General features: G+C 45.9%; 2 protein-coding genes and 1 long non-coding RNA gene across 3 annotated transcripts; all 3 read right to left on the reverse strand.

Annotated features, from left to right (window-relative positions):
- Positions 1 to 746: 746 nt before the first annotated feature.
- Positions 747 to 1,045, reverse strand: LOC124666158. The gene is made up of 2 exons (XR_006990814.1): positions 981 to 1,045; positions 747 to 904 (listed from the first exon to the last, which is right to left on the reverse strand). It is a non-coding gene; the product is annotated as an uncharacterized LOC124666158 (long non-coding RNA).
- Positions 1,046 to 1,078: 33 nt separating this feature from the next.
- Positions 1,079 to 4,437, reverse strand: LOC124662814. Its single transcript, XM_047200607.1, has 11 exons — positions 4,081 to 4,437; positions 3,650 to 3,721; positions 3,511 to 3,572; positions 3,301 to 3,393; positions 3,188 to 3,210; positions 2,359 to 2,466; positions 2,065 to 2,099; positions 1,919 to 1,982; positions 1,747 to 1,835; positions 1,311 to 1,568; positions 1,079 to 1,234 (listed from the first exon to the last, which is right to left on the reverse strand). The coding sequence occupies exons 2-11, from the start codon at positions 3,707 to 3,709 to the stop codon at positions 1,079 to 1,081; spliced, it is 948 nt and encodes a 315-aa protein (XP_047056563.1). The 5' UTR covers positions 3,710 to 3,721; positions 4,081 to 4,437.
- A 4,612-nt stretch (positions 4,438 to 9,049) lies between these two features.
- On the reverse strand, positions 9,050 to 10,901 carry LOC124668031 (nematode resistance protein-like HSPRO1). The gene has a single exon (XM_047205234.1). The coding sequence runs from the start codon at positions 10,717 to 10,719 to the stop codon at positions 9,334 to 9,336; it is 1,386 nt and encodes a 461-aa protein (XP_047061190.1). The 5' UTR covers positions 10,720 to 10,901; the 3' UTR covers positions 9,050 to 9,333.
- Positions 10,902 to 15,502: the final 4,601 nt, after the last annotated feature.

A 15,502-nucleotide genomic window follows, 5' to 3' on the forward strand; every position in this document is an offset into this window, starting at 1 on the left:
AAATGATTTGGGGGACGTTTAGGACCGCGCCGGACAAAAAGAGACTAAAAATCTGTACAAAAAAAAGACCCTTTCCACACGTTTTTCTCCATTTCTTGTCCGCCGTCCCCCAAACGTCATTTGGGGGACGCGACTGGAGATGCTCTAACCAACTTTCTTCTTAACTCCATTTTTTTTCTTATTTTTTAAAACAAGGGCAAAAACCTTGCCCCATTCGATTAAATAAAAAAAAAGGTAGTTTTACAACATTGCAACACGCATTACTCTCCCTGAATTAAGTTACACATACACTTCGCTCCCGCCAACAACCAAAGCATCGACTCTCGTTTGATCTTTTCAAGGATGACCGGAGCAGGAGCATGTTCTTGAAGACTCAGTTATTTCGTTCGTTCCAAATTTCCAAAGAAACGAGAAGGGCTAGATGCAGAAGTTGAGTGCGACTGTTAGACGGTTTGGTCGGTTTACCTACGTTCATCCCATCTCAAGCCAGACCGTGATCTTTCTAGTACGGTTTGAACCCGTAAACCAGCAAACCCGAGACAAACCAGTGAGTCACCGCAGTGCGGTGTGGGCTGGTAGTTTAGCCAGTTTCTGCCCAAACCATGCTCAGGGTTAGCCTTATTTCATTCCCCTCGCTTCGACCAACTCAACTATTGTTCAATGCATTTCATCGAAAACCAAAGTTTGGCTATTCTTCCATCTTATTAGTAGAATACAGCAAGGGGGGGGGAATCTAAGCAAGATGGGCTCATTCTTCCATCTTATTAGTAGAATACAGCAGATAGTCCACATCTGGGGCTACAACCGCACGCTTACTAATCTCCCCCAGGGTGCAGCAGTGTTTTTCTCTAGTGTTAATCGCTGCAACCTCCTGGATGAACATGCAGTTTGAGCCAGGAGATACCTGCAAAGTTTGTTATTTTTAGTACATGCACGAGAAACATATTCGAAAACACATACTGGAGAAGTTTCATACTCACATCAAACAGAGCATCTCCAATCTTCATCTTCACTTTACCGCTTTTATATATGAGTATTTTCCCCACGTGACCTCCTGGCAAATCTAAGCAAGATGGGCTCATTCTTCCATCTTATTAGTAGAATACAGCAGATAGTCCACATCTGGGGCTACAACCGCACGCTTACTAATCTCCCCCAGGGTGCAGCAGTGTTTTTCTCTAGTGTTAATCGCTGCAACCTCCTGGATGAACATGCAGTTTGAGCCCGGAGATACCTGCAAAGTTTGTTATTTTTAGTACATGCACGAGAAACATATTCGAAAACACATACCGGAGAAGTTTCATACTCACATCAAACAGAGCATCTCCAATCTTCATCTTCACTTTACCGCTTTTATATATGAGTATTTTCCCCACGTGACCTCCTGGCAAATCTTTGATTTTAGAGCCAGCGAATGATGATGGCCTTCTTTGCTCGCGTGTCACATTTGCAAGTTCAGCATTCTTCTCAAACCCTGTATTTGGCTCTTCAACAGATTGTGTCTGCTTTGGTAAAGGAAGAGATGAAGGTAACTGGAAGAAGAGCAACTGTGGTATGTCGGACCGATCCTGTCAACACAAAAAATAAACATAAGAGAGTCGCTATAGCCTCCAAGATTCCAAGAAGGTTCAAGCAGTTGTATGCCAGACTGCACACTGTGTAAATTAAAATTACTGCTGCAGGTGATTTTAGTTTAAGGCATAGGACCAGAAATGAAAGTGTTGTAACAATTTGAAAATAAATTACCATTAATCCAAGTTCTTCTGCTGCAGTTAATTCTCCATCCTGAGCTCTGCTGGCAGAAGACTCCCCAAACTCCTCTTCATCAAGAATTTCTGCACTAGGAATGTAGGACAGAACTAAGGGATGGTTGAAGGAACAAAATTGCAACATAAGACCAGAAAGACAAACAGTATACCAGGATCTCCAGAGTAGGGCCTCCTAAGCGGGAGAGTAATAGGATAATCACTATGGGTATAATCCTGTATGAATATGGAAATCAATCAAATAAATAATGTGAGCAAAGGAAGACATTCACATTCATGCACTGGTATCTCCACTCACCCATGGATCAACATATTCTTTTGGTTCTTTTGGCACTGCACCATCAGACGGATTATGCATGAAAAGAAAGGGTGTTAAAAGCTCCAAATACAACAATGTGTGCAAGTTCTTGATGCAAGTACAGAAATGTGTACAGCTAAATAAATCTTCTGCATTCTCTGTTTCGGTGTAAAAGAGAGACAAAACTGAAATGACAGACAACAAACTACAAAAGAGTGCAATAATGTTCTCTTTACCCAATTTTCACAAACATATATTAAACCATTTAGTCCAACATTTAGCTAAAAAAAGAACAACCAAGATAAATATCTTTAACGATACCTGCTGAATTATGTCGCATAGGAAAAGATCTTGCATACGAAGAACTCCCTTGCCCAAATGCGACCTCTGTATGGTTTTCTGCTATGAAAACACATTCATATATCATTAGCATTACATACATTTTACAAAAAAAAATGCCTGTATATTAGAAACAGTGGGTACATTCACCAGCAAGGCCAAACTAGTTGGGCTAAGTTATGATAGATTTATGAATATCTACTCTAAGTCAAACTTAAGGTATCGTTTACTGCACGCAAAAATGTTAAAGTATGCAAGAGAACAAGACAATTTCGGTGCACCGTCTGCATTTCTGAAGATGAGCAGCTGAACCATTCCCTTGTAATGATCAGAGTAGGGTCCGAAACACACCATATATGCATGCAACTGCTACTTGCAATAGATTTTCATGAGAGGCCAACAAAACCACACACTTGTACTTGGCCATCTCTGAAGCTACTTCAATTATCTTTTGACCATCAGTGTACTAGTAAAGCAATGATTTGCATATAAGAGAAAAAAAAGGGAGATGCATAACCTAGTAAATAGAGATTGTTGAAAGAAGTCTGGACTTAAACGGGAGTTGTTGGGTCAATTTTGTCAAGTGATGAGTAAATTAGCCTCAATGGTTCCTACTTACATATATTTAAGTCTGAAAATTTAGAGTGGTAACAAGAGTTGACTCATGAGCCAGTACAAATGGGTGAAGGCATTGAGCATGCTCAAGTAATATGATTCACATTCACTGAACAGTTATGAAAATCATAAAATATGAGCATGGAACAGATCAATTAACCACATTTACCCTTTTTCTCGATCTTCGGTCTTCTTCCGAAGGGATCAGTGCTCTACAAAATGAAACAAGGTAGAGCACAAACCAATCAAAAATCGAATGATAAGCTTGCATATGCAGCAAACGACCAATAGACTAATATACGCACTTGCGATGTCTTGAGTTTCATTAACAATTCCTTATCAATGATTTCATCCTTGCTCTCTTCAACAGGCTCCCTGTAGAATAACATTGACTGTCAGTTCCACGCCATGCGGCCATGCCTACCTATCAAGCAAACCATGCATAGAAGATAGCCGAGTATTATGAAAGAAAACATAGACCGGATCACATACGTCTTTGGAACAACTTTTGCAGGTTTCTTTGGAGGCTTCTTGGGTGCAAATTTAAGTCCTCCCTTAACATGCAAAAATAAAACAGTAACCATCAGACAAAAATAAACCAATATGTAACACAGCCAAAGTTAACACTAACCTTGCGAGGAAGGGGTGCAAGGGATCCTACTTCCTTCTTCACACTACTCTTGTCATCCATCAGATGACAAGCCTGCAAAAGTGAAACAGCAAAGCTGAGATGGCTTATGGGACTACCATTATTACTTGATCTGGCCTACCTACAGATCGCACTCAGAGGTTAAAAATTTCTTCTCAACCAGAGAACCAAGGATTTCACCACACTTGCGGGTTAGAAATACAGTCTAGTTATGCCACTAGTACCACTACCCACGTGACAATGAAAATATGCGGTTAATTCCTCACCCCATTGTTTGGTTATGGTTATGCAATTTGCGATACAAAATCAACTAATCAGAATGTAAAGATCATCAAACTCAAGAAAAGGTAAATGCAAGTATTAACTGTCCAAAGAACTCGCTGACAGTGACCAAATTCAGTGATGAACCTCACCTTGAGCTACTGGAGGAGGACGCCGGTGCGGTGTTGCTTCTGTAGGAGGGCGACGGTGCAGGGTTATTTCTACAGGAGGACGCCTGCTTCAGCACGAGGTCTGGGACGGGAGACACCGGCCGGCCGCTGCTGCTTGAGGGCAGGGTCGACGAGGAGGTCGGGGATGGGGAATCCGGTGCTGCTGCTTGAGGGTGGGGTCGAGGAGGATGTCGGCGACGGTCCCGCTGGTGCAGCTTGACGAGGTCGGAGGAGTAGAGTCGCCGGTCGCCGGAGCTCGCCGCGCGGGCGGAGATGCAGGTGGCGGGCGGACGCACAGGCGGGAGTGGATGCGTGCGAGGGAGGCCGGGAGTGGATGCGTGCGTGCGCGCCGGCGGAGAGGAATTTTGCGGCGGTGTGGTCGAGCTAGCGTGGTGGCGGTGGCGGCGGTTAGGTCAGGGGTTTTTTTTTTTAGCCCGAGCTACATGTGCTCGTTTTTTTTTTGCAAAATTCAAAAATGAGATTTTAAAGATTCAAAAAAATATGTGAAACAATGATGTAGACAATGATGTGGTCTACCAGTGTGTAATATTTGAACTCAAGATACCTTATACGCCCCCCGTCCTATAAAAATTGACTAAATTTTATCTAAATTCGAATGCATCTAGGCATTAAATAGTATATATATACATCTAATTTTTGATAAATCATAGACAAGTTTCATGAAACGGAGGGAGTACTTGAGGCTCCACAAAAATTACAAAATCTGACATATTTTAAGATTTTGAAATATTACAATGTTCACTAGAATTTTTCATTTTTGCAGAGCTCAAAATATGAGGTATTCTGAGTTGAAATTTTCCATGTCTGTAGATCATAGTATTGTATACATGTAGATTTGATTTTAGATATTTTTGAAACTTTAAATTGTTTTTTTTCAAAAAAAAAAAAGAGCTACGTGTAGCTGAGCTACACTTGTGGTTTCCGAACTTAAACAAACAAATAAAATTTTAATAAAATTTAAAGTAGTATTGTAAAATTATTTAGCTCCATTCTTGGACACAAAATAACTTTCACTATATTTCCACTTTATCTTAAAACGATACAATAAGAATTAGGAATGACCCTATGACCTTAACTTGAAGCAACATACTAAAAAGGATTAACAATTCAATTAACCACTCTAAGAGTTATTCCCAATAATCTATAACCATTGGTACTACTAGAATGGTTGCTAAAAATTGAATTAACGTGCCACATGACTACAAAGTTATTATTAAATAAATGAATTGCAACACCTAAAATAAGTAACCCTAATTACTTGGCATAAAAAGAAAGTCAACTTAACCCTTAAGGATGTTCTTCAAAAGTTATTATTTTCGCTCATACAAAAGGAAATCAAATGACTTATCTTCTTAAAAGGTTAAAAAACTTTAAAAGAATATTCCTTATGAGTGATATGTGTTATCAATTAAGAGTAACCATGCATATATTGTCTTGTTTTTTGTATTGATGAACTATGAGCGGGAATCTTAATTTCCTGAGATTTACCTTATGAGTGAAGTAAATTTGAACCTAAACCAAATCCATGAGAAATCACCAAACCCAAACCTAAATCAAATCCGTAAATGAAATCAACGTGGATTAATTGTAAGGTTAGAACACTTGCATATCATATCTCATGCACACAGTCAAGAAAAAATCTCATGCACATTAGCATACTGACAATCTTAAAAACATTAATCCTTATCGAACCAATGATGCTCTTCCATATGGATCTTATGATGATGTAAAGCACGCTGAATGCGTAATCTTGCACTCAGGAGGCAACTTCACTCTTGCATGTCTTTGATAATTATATCAAAACCCCTTTTGAAAACTTCCATTGCATTCAAAAGCAATATACTATTTCCATAATAAATATGAAATGAAGATTACCGTTCCAGGATGTGGTTCAGTAATCTAAACTCTGTGGTGGAGATTCTAATGTACTGACATAGCTTAGGATTAAACAACGATTGCAGTCAGTAATTTAAGCGCCCTATAAGCCATGCTGAACACATATTCTAGAATGTGACGTTATGTCATCTGGATATTTTTCCTTCCATATATTCTCGGATACTTAGGGCATGAGCAATGGTGGCATACATAACTAGCTGCTCCATGTAAAAGAATTGTAAGAAGCAATATGGTGAATTTTATCTCTCCAATGGAAGCTACAACTTTAGTTAGAAAAAAGAGAGAAGGGACCCCACAAATATAACACTATGTATCTCTTTCTCTCTCCAAAAAGCATGCTTTTAGGACTGAAGATCCCACTTCTTGAAGAGGAGGTTGCCTCCTCATCCGAACCTACTTTGGACCACCCGAACCTAACTAAAGGTGTGAAGCAGCACCTCTAGGGCAGTGCATTGGGCATGCCCTTAGGGCATGAGCAATGGAGGCAGCTGTCCAACTAGGCTTGGATAAAACTTTTGACATATGCATGCCATGTTATGGTCCCATTAATATGTCTTTCTCTCAAAAGCTGATTTGGTTTTTCTCTTTCTCTCTCACATTTTCCACTTTATGGCTGAAGAGGTTGCCTCCTGATGAAGAGGCTGCCTCCTCATCCGAACCTACTTTGGACCACCCGAACCTAGTTAAAGGTGTGAGGCAACACCCCTAGGGCTATGCATTGGGCATGCCCTTAGTTGGATTGTATTATGTTGACGAATCGGCGGGTGGGAGCCCGTAACATCCCCATTCTGTGTTATGGAATGACACCTATAGTATCTGTGAAGGGAGGGTAATTGAGTGTAGGTCTCGTCACCGAAACTCGTTACAAAGGGTGGAATACGGGATCATAAAGAGGCTAGTTATTGGCGAGTTTTTAGACCGAGCCTTGAACCATGGAAGTGTAAACGGAAAAGGTACGCTCGGTTATGCAACAAGGCTAAATACGTTTGTGGGAAAAGTAGCACACCTCTCGAGGATGTACAAAATATGTCATGATACTTCTTGTTATGGGAAAGAACTATGATCGATGCGGGAAAGCAAATACATGAAGTTCTCACAATCCGTGAAGGCCGATGGACATAGTTTTTATAAACTAAAAATTACCTTTTCTAAAAAAAAACCATTTTCGAAAACTTGCATAACCCTAGGATTTCATGATCCACGACGCCCACATAGTAGAACTTGCTAAGTACACTCGTACTCAATTTATCCTCCTATCCCTTGCTAGATATTGGAGAAGTTGGAGACAAAGAGGACCACTACGAGAAGCTGAAGTCAAACAACAGGAGCAAAGTAGTCCACAAGCGCCATTAGAGACAGTGGAAAATAAGATGGAGCATAAGAGAGGACCAATCCTTATATCGGGGAACCTATCTCCGTAGAGTATTGTTGTAGCAGCAATCACAAACCAAGTAGTACATGAGATAGATCTCGTTGTGAAATAGTAGACGAGTTGCTTTGGCCCGTTGGACTCTAATCACACATTGGTTTGGGCTTGTCTCGTGGGGTGGGGTGGGAGGGGGGAGATAAGACATAGTACCTCCCATGGGTTGTCTCTGACGGGACGTAGCGCAATCCGTCAACGCCCCCCATTTAGCTTATTCTCTTCGCTAATTCTAGTAACGTAGCTCTTAGGTATGTTTTTTGTTTGGTTTTTTAATTTTTGAAACGATCGCTTTCTGTTTAGTTTTTTGATTTCTAAAAGTGACCAATTTATTTTTCATAATATGAACAAGTTTAAAATCTGAAAAAATAAAAATGAATATTTTTAATCTGAACAAATTTAAAATCTGAACTATTTTTAATCTGAATATTTTTAATCCGAACAAGTCTAAAATCTGAAGAAAAAAATTAACACATTTTTTCTTTTCAACTCTGAATTTTTTTTAAAATCTGAACCTAAATAGAAAAACCAGGCAGAAAGAATAGACCCATGAGGCCGTGATAAGTGGGCATGCCAAGAAGTATACCTGGGCATTCCTCGGGCCGGGCCGGGCCTGAAAAAGCCCGAACCTAACTTTCCAGGCCTGACCTTTGGGCTTACAAAATTGGGCCCAAACATAGAAAAGCCCGGCCTGAGAAGCCCGGCCTGAACTAATCTAAAATTGCGTTTTTGCAAGCCCGGCCCAGCCCGAACTAAGCTATATCATGTTTTTGCAAGCTCGGGCCCGACCTGGCCCGATGTTTGGGCTCAAAAATCAAACCCGAAGCCGGCCCGACATGCAAGCCCAACCCGACCCGGCCCGGGATTTTCGGGCCGGGCCGTCCGGGCTGGGCTGCCCATGCCCAGCTGTACCAAGAAGCACCGGGGGTTCGCGGCGACCACACCATGCCGCGTTAAGCGGTGAATAGGATTTATAGTCTCTTCTTGGGAGGCACCAGGGTTCAAAGATGACTAGGCAAACCAGTGGAGTTCATATCTAATTGAGCGTTCTGTTGAGGAAGTACAGAAATGTTCTCGAAGAAGAAAGAAGAAGATCTTGAACGGGTCAACTTTGAGCCTCATCAACTCTCTTCGTATCAATGGAATACTATGTCTGTCCATTGATAAGCTGGGGAACATGTTTTCAATGTATAGGTACAGCCGTACAGGCATACAACGTTGCTTCATCAATTTAAATTTCTTAAGTTTGTAAGGGGCAGTGATATCTCCTCACTTGCAATATAGTGTAATTTATCTTTCCTTTGAAATTGTACTAGTGTGTTTTATCCATTTAATGATGCAAAACAATGTCACTCACACATGGTTCAGCTTATTCAGAAATCCAAGGCCTTTCATCTACGTTATCTGTTATTTCAAGCATAAAAAAGAGGGGGATAGCAAGCATTGCTCATTAGATTAGTGGTTTGAACTTTGAAACTTAGACGGGCAGCACTTTTATTGGCCTATTATTTCAGCAGGCTCTTCCTTGGTCTTCAGATTAGTTGTCTGAACTATTCAGTGAATGCCTGTTTGATTGCCACAACTATTTATACTTTATATGAACTATAAAACTGATAATCGATCAACTGTAAGGATCTTGTATTGAAGTTATTTACATACAAAACCTCGATTTAAATAAATTAGCCTAATTGAATCAACTTCTCTGTTAAACATGCAGAACAAATCACATCATAACATACAAATGTAGGAGTATCTACTAACTATCGCTACACGAAGGAATGAATCACTATGGCATTTGCAGGACACGGTTGTCTGTCGTAGGTATGTTGGAGCGGGCCAAAACTAGGGGTCGTCGTCGGGAGTCTGGCGTCATCTAGCCGCGCCATTTCACAGTTTCACGAAGCAGAGTGAGCGGCCATGTGGTGCTGAACCCAGTAGTCGGCCAAGAATGTCTTGGCGGCGTCGAGGCTGGGGAAGTATGGCGGCTCGAGGAACATCTGCGACAGGGGGTCCATCGCCTCCGCCGGCACGAAGAGCGCCCGGTTGGCCGCCGCCTCCGCCGTGCCGCACACCGCCGCGACGAGCTGCCGGTAGGCGAAGAAGAATCCCCGCACGGCCGCCTCGACCGCCTGGAAAGCCTGCAGCAGCTCGATCTTGCCCGCGTCCTCGCCTTCGCCGCGCCTCCGGCTGTGGTAGAGCCTCATGGCCGCCTCCTGCACCCTGGGCCCGCCGTTGGGGTCGGCCTCGACGCCGATCACCCATGGCACCCGCTTCTTGATGTCCCTGGTGGCGTTGGCGACGTGCAGCAGCGCTCTGGAGCGGAAGCAGAAGGAGGCGTCGGTGCCGGGCCGTATCGCGAGCTGGCTCTTGAGCCGCAGGAAGTCGTCGGGGTCCATGAGCAGGTGCAGGTCCTCGATGTCAGCGAGCAGCTTCCACACCCGCTCCAGGATCCAGCAGTCGCTGGCGGCCGCCTCCCAGTCCTTTGCTTCGATGCGGTTGTTCATGCGGGTGAGGAGCTGCGTCGCGGCGCAGAGCCAGGACTCGAGGATCTGGTGGATGGTGAAGAGCGCGTCGTTCTCCCGGTTGCGGAACCCGGTCTTGTGCTCGGGGCACACCCTGGGCTTGAGCGCGTGCAGGTCGTGCGGGCGCACGACGCGGTCGTACTCCAGCACGGGCTTGCCGGCGAGGTTGGGCTCGCCGAGGCCGAGGGAGAAGGCGCAGGCCTGCATCTGGCCCTCGATGGCGAACCTGATCTTGGCGGCGACGGTCTCGGACCGCTCCCAGGCGGCGAGGCGCGGGAGCAGGCTGGCCTCGCTGGCGTGGCACACCACGGCGGCGGCGCTCCCGGGCAGCTGCCACACCTCGGACGCGCTGCGTTCCCGCGGGAGCACGCCCTCGGAGGCGCTCAGCTCGGCCAGCGGCGCGGACCGCTCGCCCTCGCAGAGCGCCGCCACCAGCTCCACCTCCCGCGCGGCCAGCGACTCGAGCCGCCGCGCCAGCTCGCGGCGGCTGGCGTACGGGCGCGGGTCGGAGAGCGCGACGGAGACGAAGCGGAAGGTGATCTCCAGCGCCTGCAGCGCGGGCGTGACCAGACCCTCGTCGGCCCAGCCCGGGCAGCACGCGCCCTTCCACAGCGTCGACAGCTCCGGCAGGCGCAGGTACTGCTCGTACGCCTCCGCGGCCGAGCTGTCCTGCACCTTGAGGATCAGGGACGAGGTGGGCGCGCGCCGCTTGTCGTCCGGCCGCACGGGCGAGACGGGGGACAGCTTGGTCGTCGCCATTTCAGCGCTCCAGCTCAGCTCTGGTTTGAAACCTCTGCTACTGCTGCTTCTTATTCGAGTTGCTCCAGACGGAAACTTCGATCGACTATTTTTTACTATAAAAAGCTCGTATCTTTGAGGTTTGCGTTGTGGGCTCGAGAGCTATAAGGTGAAGCTGCTTATATACTGCTGCTGGATCAGTTGGTGTTATAGATGAGGGTAAGGAGGAGCGCGTGATGGCGTGTGGACCGTGATGAGGAGTGGTTTTGAAATTGAATTTCTCTGAAACCGCGGGGTTTGGATGGGCTGGCGTGCGTGGGGCTGTACGCAGAAAACCAATAAATTAGGAGAAAAGCGATCCGAGCTTATCCGGAATGGGGTGTCATCCGCGATGAGATCCGGTTTGTGCTGTCCAAGTCGTGAATCGTGGTGTTTTCTCGCGTTCCGGCACCGCCGCACGTCGCTGAACGCAGCCGTCTCTATCCGTTGGGCGTCCAACCTAGGCCGGCACAAGGTTCGCTGTAGATTTGTGATTATCATCTTATTTTATTCGGATTTGCTAGATTTTAGCTTGCTGAGAATTAAGTTAGTATCCACATAACTCCTATACCCTCTGATTTGCATCGTGATTAGAGATAACACACTCTAACCCAATGCAACCAAATGATCGATATGGTGGAAGAGGGGTAACACTACATTTATGTTGAACGATGGAGAGAGAGTTTGGCGGAATATGTTGGGTGTTGTATTGAGTCTTTCGGACGAGTATATATAGTGGTAGAGATTTGAAGGGTAAGATAGCTCTTCTAGAGATATGGTAGGTAGAGATTACAAATCCTAGACTACCTAATATACTTATACGGAGTACTAAATATATCTCTAACACACACACCCCCCCCACAGCCGCTAGTAACGTGAACAATAGTATCATCACAGACGGTCAGATTGGAGAGAAGCTGAAAGTAGGAACCAACGGGCTCACACCCCCCACCCCCGCAGTCGTAGCCGGAGCGTCGTGGACGATGTCGCGTCACGGATGCTTGGACTATAGAAGAGCCGAGGTGCTCATGCGAGGTGATAGCCCTTTGTGCTGATGTCGAGGTAGCCGAGAGTGTGGGTGTTGCAACCTTGGCCGGGGTAGCCGCGCGAGGGGATGTCATGGTCGATGTCGTGCTCGGGTGCCGCTGTCGAGGTAGCCGCACATGAAGCCACAAGCGCATAGTGCGCGAGGAGAGTGACGGAAACGCGTCGAGGCAGTCGTCGAAGAGGGTGTCGATGCCGAGGTCGATGCAATCAGAGCCGTCGAGGACGAGGTGCTTCCCTAGTTTTGCCAGAACTAGGTGCATGTCGGGGACGAAGGCATACTCCGGTTTTGCCAGAACCGAGTACACAAAGAAGAAGTCGGCGACGTGGTCAAGCCAGTCGTAGAAGAGTCGATACCGAGGAAGAAGTTGTCGAAGCCGATGAGGACGAGACGCCGATCCGAGCTTGCTAGGCCCGGGGACGCGTCGGGGACGAAGGCACATACCGGTGTTGCCAATACCAGGCGTGCGAGGGCAGGGACCAGCATGGACCATGCGCTAGTATCAGGGGGACCAGCAGAGGAGGTCTCCAGAGCGGTGACGAGACGTAGAGCGGCGAAGAGGGAGAGGTGCCGATGCAGTCCGCGGTTTTCGGAGTAGACGAAAGTCAGGGATGAGACGATGACGCTGGCGATGAGGTTGTGGTGGACGAAGACGTAGAAGGCGGCGAAACCAGCACCGCCAGGAGTGGCCATGCTGGATGCCTAGACTGTAGAGGTGGTCGGCGAGGCCTGCGACGACTAGAAGTGGTCATGCAGGTTACCTGTTGAGGTGCGGCGGTGGTACCCGAAGTAGGCGAGGAAGAACCCGGCAGCTTGACGTAGACCTTGCGCTGACGGTGGCGACCTGCGCCGATGGGGCGGCGTGGTAGTAGCCTGGAACGTCAGTGCGCGGGGGATAACGAAGTAGACGGCCCGAGGGGTCGGTGATGACCCACAAGTATAGGGGATCGCAACAGTCTTCGAGGGAAGTAAAACCCAATTTATTGATTCGACACAAGGGGAGACAAAGAATACTTATAAGCCTTAACAACTGAGTTGTCAATTCAGTGCACACTGGAAAAGCACTAGCAACAAGGGTGATGTGAAAGTAGCGAGTGATATGAGAGCAATAGTAACGATAACACGGCGGCGAGTAATAGCAATATGAGAGCAATGGCACCGAGAAGATAGTTGATACTACTTCCAATGACATGTAGAACAAGTATATGATGATGAGATATGGACCGGGGTTCCCAGCTATCTACACTAGTGGCAACTCTCCAATAACAAGTGTTGGGTGAACAAATTACAGTCGGACAATTGATAGGATTGAAATAGCATTAAGACAGAATATCAAGATTATTAATCATGTAGGCATGTTTTCCAATTATAGTCGTACGTGCTCGCAATGAGAAACTTGCACAACATCTTTTGTCCTACCGACAGGTGGCAGCCGGGCCTCAAGGGAAACTATCTGGATATTAAGGTACTCCTTTTAATAGAGCACCGGAGCAAAGCATTAACACTTGGTGAAAACATGTGTCCCTCACATCACTACCATCCCCTCCGGTTGTCCCAATTTACGTCACTTCGGGGCCATTGGTTCCGGACGGCGACATGTGCATACAACTTGTAGATACAATCTAAGCAATAAGTATAGAGCTCAAATCTAAGATCATGCCACTCGGGCCCTAGTGACAAGCATTAAGCATAACAAGATTGCAGCAACAATAACTTCATAAACTTTGTAGATAGACAATCATAATGTAACAATCCATCGGATCCCGACAAACACAACACCGATTACATCAGATGAATCTCAATCATGTAAGGCAGCTCATGAGATCATTGTATTGAAGTACATGGGAGAGATGATACCAACTAGCTACGGCTAGAACCCGTAGTCCATAGGGGAACTACTCACGGAGCATGATGGAGGCGATGGCGTTGATGGAGATGGCTTCCGGGGGCACTTCCCCGTCCCGGCAGGGTGCCGGAACAGAGAGTTCTGTCCCCCGAATTGGAGTTTCGCGATGGTGGCGGCGCCCCTGGAGACTTTCTGGAGTTTTGTCAAGTGGTACGGTGTTTTTAGGTCGAAAGGGATTTTATAGGCGAAGAGGCGGCGCAGGGGGCACACAGGGCGCCACACCACGAGCCGGCGCGGGCCCGGGCCAGGCCGCGCCGCCTTATGGTGTGGTGGCCCCCCGGCCCTCTCCGACTCTTCTTCGGTGTTCTGGATGCTTCCGGGAAAAATAGGAGGTTTGGTCTTCGTTTCGTCGAATTCCTAGAATATTGCCCGAACAGCCTTTACGGAACCAAAAACGACAGAAAACGAAGCGGCACTGTGGCATCTTGTTAATAGGTTAGTTCCGGAAAATGCATGAAATCATCATAAAGTGCAAGCAAAACATGTAAGTATTGTCATAAAACAAGCATGGAACGACAGAAATTATGGATACGTCGGAGACGTATCAGCATCCCCAAGCTTAGTTCCTGCTCGTCCCGAGCAGGTAAACGATAGAAAGAATAATTTCTGTAGTGACATGCTACTTACATAACCTTGATCATACTATTACAAAGCATATGAAATGAATGAAGTGACTCATGGCAATGATCTATAGTTGCTAACAAATAGATAACATGTAGCAAAACTTTTCATGGAGAGTACTTTCAAGACAAGCATAAAAAATCTCGCACAAGAGTTAACTCATAAAGCAATAAGTTCAAAGTAAAGGCATCGAAGCAACACAAAGGAAGATATAAGTTTCAGCGATTGCTTTCAACTTTCAACATGCATATCTCATGGATAATTGTCAACACAAAGTAATATGATGAATGCAAATATGCAAGTATGTAAGAATCAATGCACAGTTGACACAAGTGTTTGCTTCTAAGGTGGGAGGAAGTAGGTAAACTGACTCAACATAAAAGTAGAAGAATGGCCCTTCAAAGAGGAAAGCATCGATTGCTATATTTGTGCTAGAGCTTTGGTTTTGAAAACATATAGAGAGCATAAAGGTAAAGTTTTGAGAGGTGTTTGTTGTTGTCAACGAATGGTAGTGGGCACTCTAACCCCCTTGCCAGACAAACCTTCAAGAGCGGCTCCCATGAATTATTTTTATTTTTGGGTGGCACTCCTTCCAACCTTTCTTTCACAAACCATGGCTAACCGAATCCTCGGGTGCACGCCAACAATCTCATACCATGAAGGAGTGCCTTTTTATTTTAGTTTTATTATGATGACACTCCTCCCAACCTTTGCTTTCTCAAGCCATGGCTAACCGAATCCTTCGGGTGCCAGTCCAACAATCACATACCATGGAGGAGTGTCTATTTTTGTTAATTAATTTGGGACCGGGAATACGTTGACGTCGAAACCCCCTGGCGGGCGGAGACGGGCAACACGGTAGAGCCGGGAACAACTAGGGTTGCGGCTGGCCCCGGTCCCTCGGAGCGACGGCCCGCAAAGCCTCCTGGTCACACGTCCGATGCTATTGCAAGGGCGTGCCACCTGACCTATACACGGTCGGGAAGGTGTGGATGATGCCTCGCTTAGTTTCCTGCATGGCATACACGTAAACATTAAATACGAGCCTCGATCGGCTCTCAGGTTATCCTGTGAATCGGCTCAAAGAGCCGATCCACCCACGATTCGAACGCGGTGTCCGAATATATGGTGGTCCTGCTTTATCAAGATAAAGCCGATTAGATCTACGACGATTTAGGGTTTTCACCGCATAA

Source organism: Lolium rigidum, chromosome 6 (assembly GCF_022539505.1).
Source record: "Lolium rigidum isolate FL_2022 chromosome 6, APGP_CSIRO_Lrig_0.1, whole genome shotgun sequence".
NCBI lineage: Eukaryota > Viridiplantae > Streptophyta > Magnoliopsida > Poales > Poaceae > Lolium > Lolium rigidum.

Bases quoted from the DNA above. Each gene is read 5' to 3' on its own strand.
- LOC124662814 (XM_047200607.1), bottom strand. From the start codon at position 3,709: ATGGATGACAAGAGTAGTGTGAAGAAGGAAGTAGGATCCCTTGCACCC. The intron at 3,211-3,300 runs GTTTGCTGCATA...TCCCTTCGGAAG, and splicing joins CGTATATTAGTCTATTGGTC to AAGACCGAAGATCGAGAAAA. The intron at 1,569-1,746 runs GTAATTTATTTT...TTGTGTTGACAG, and splicing joins CAGAAGAACTTGGATTAATG to GATCGGTCCGACATACCACA.
- LOC124668031 (XM_047205234.1), bottom strand. From the start codon at position 10,719: ATGGCGACGACCAAGCTGTCCCCCGTCTCGCCCGTGCGGCCGGACGAC.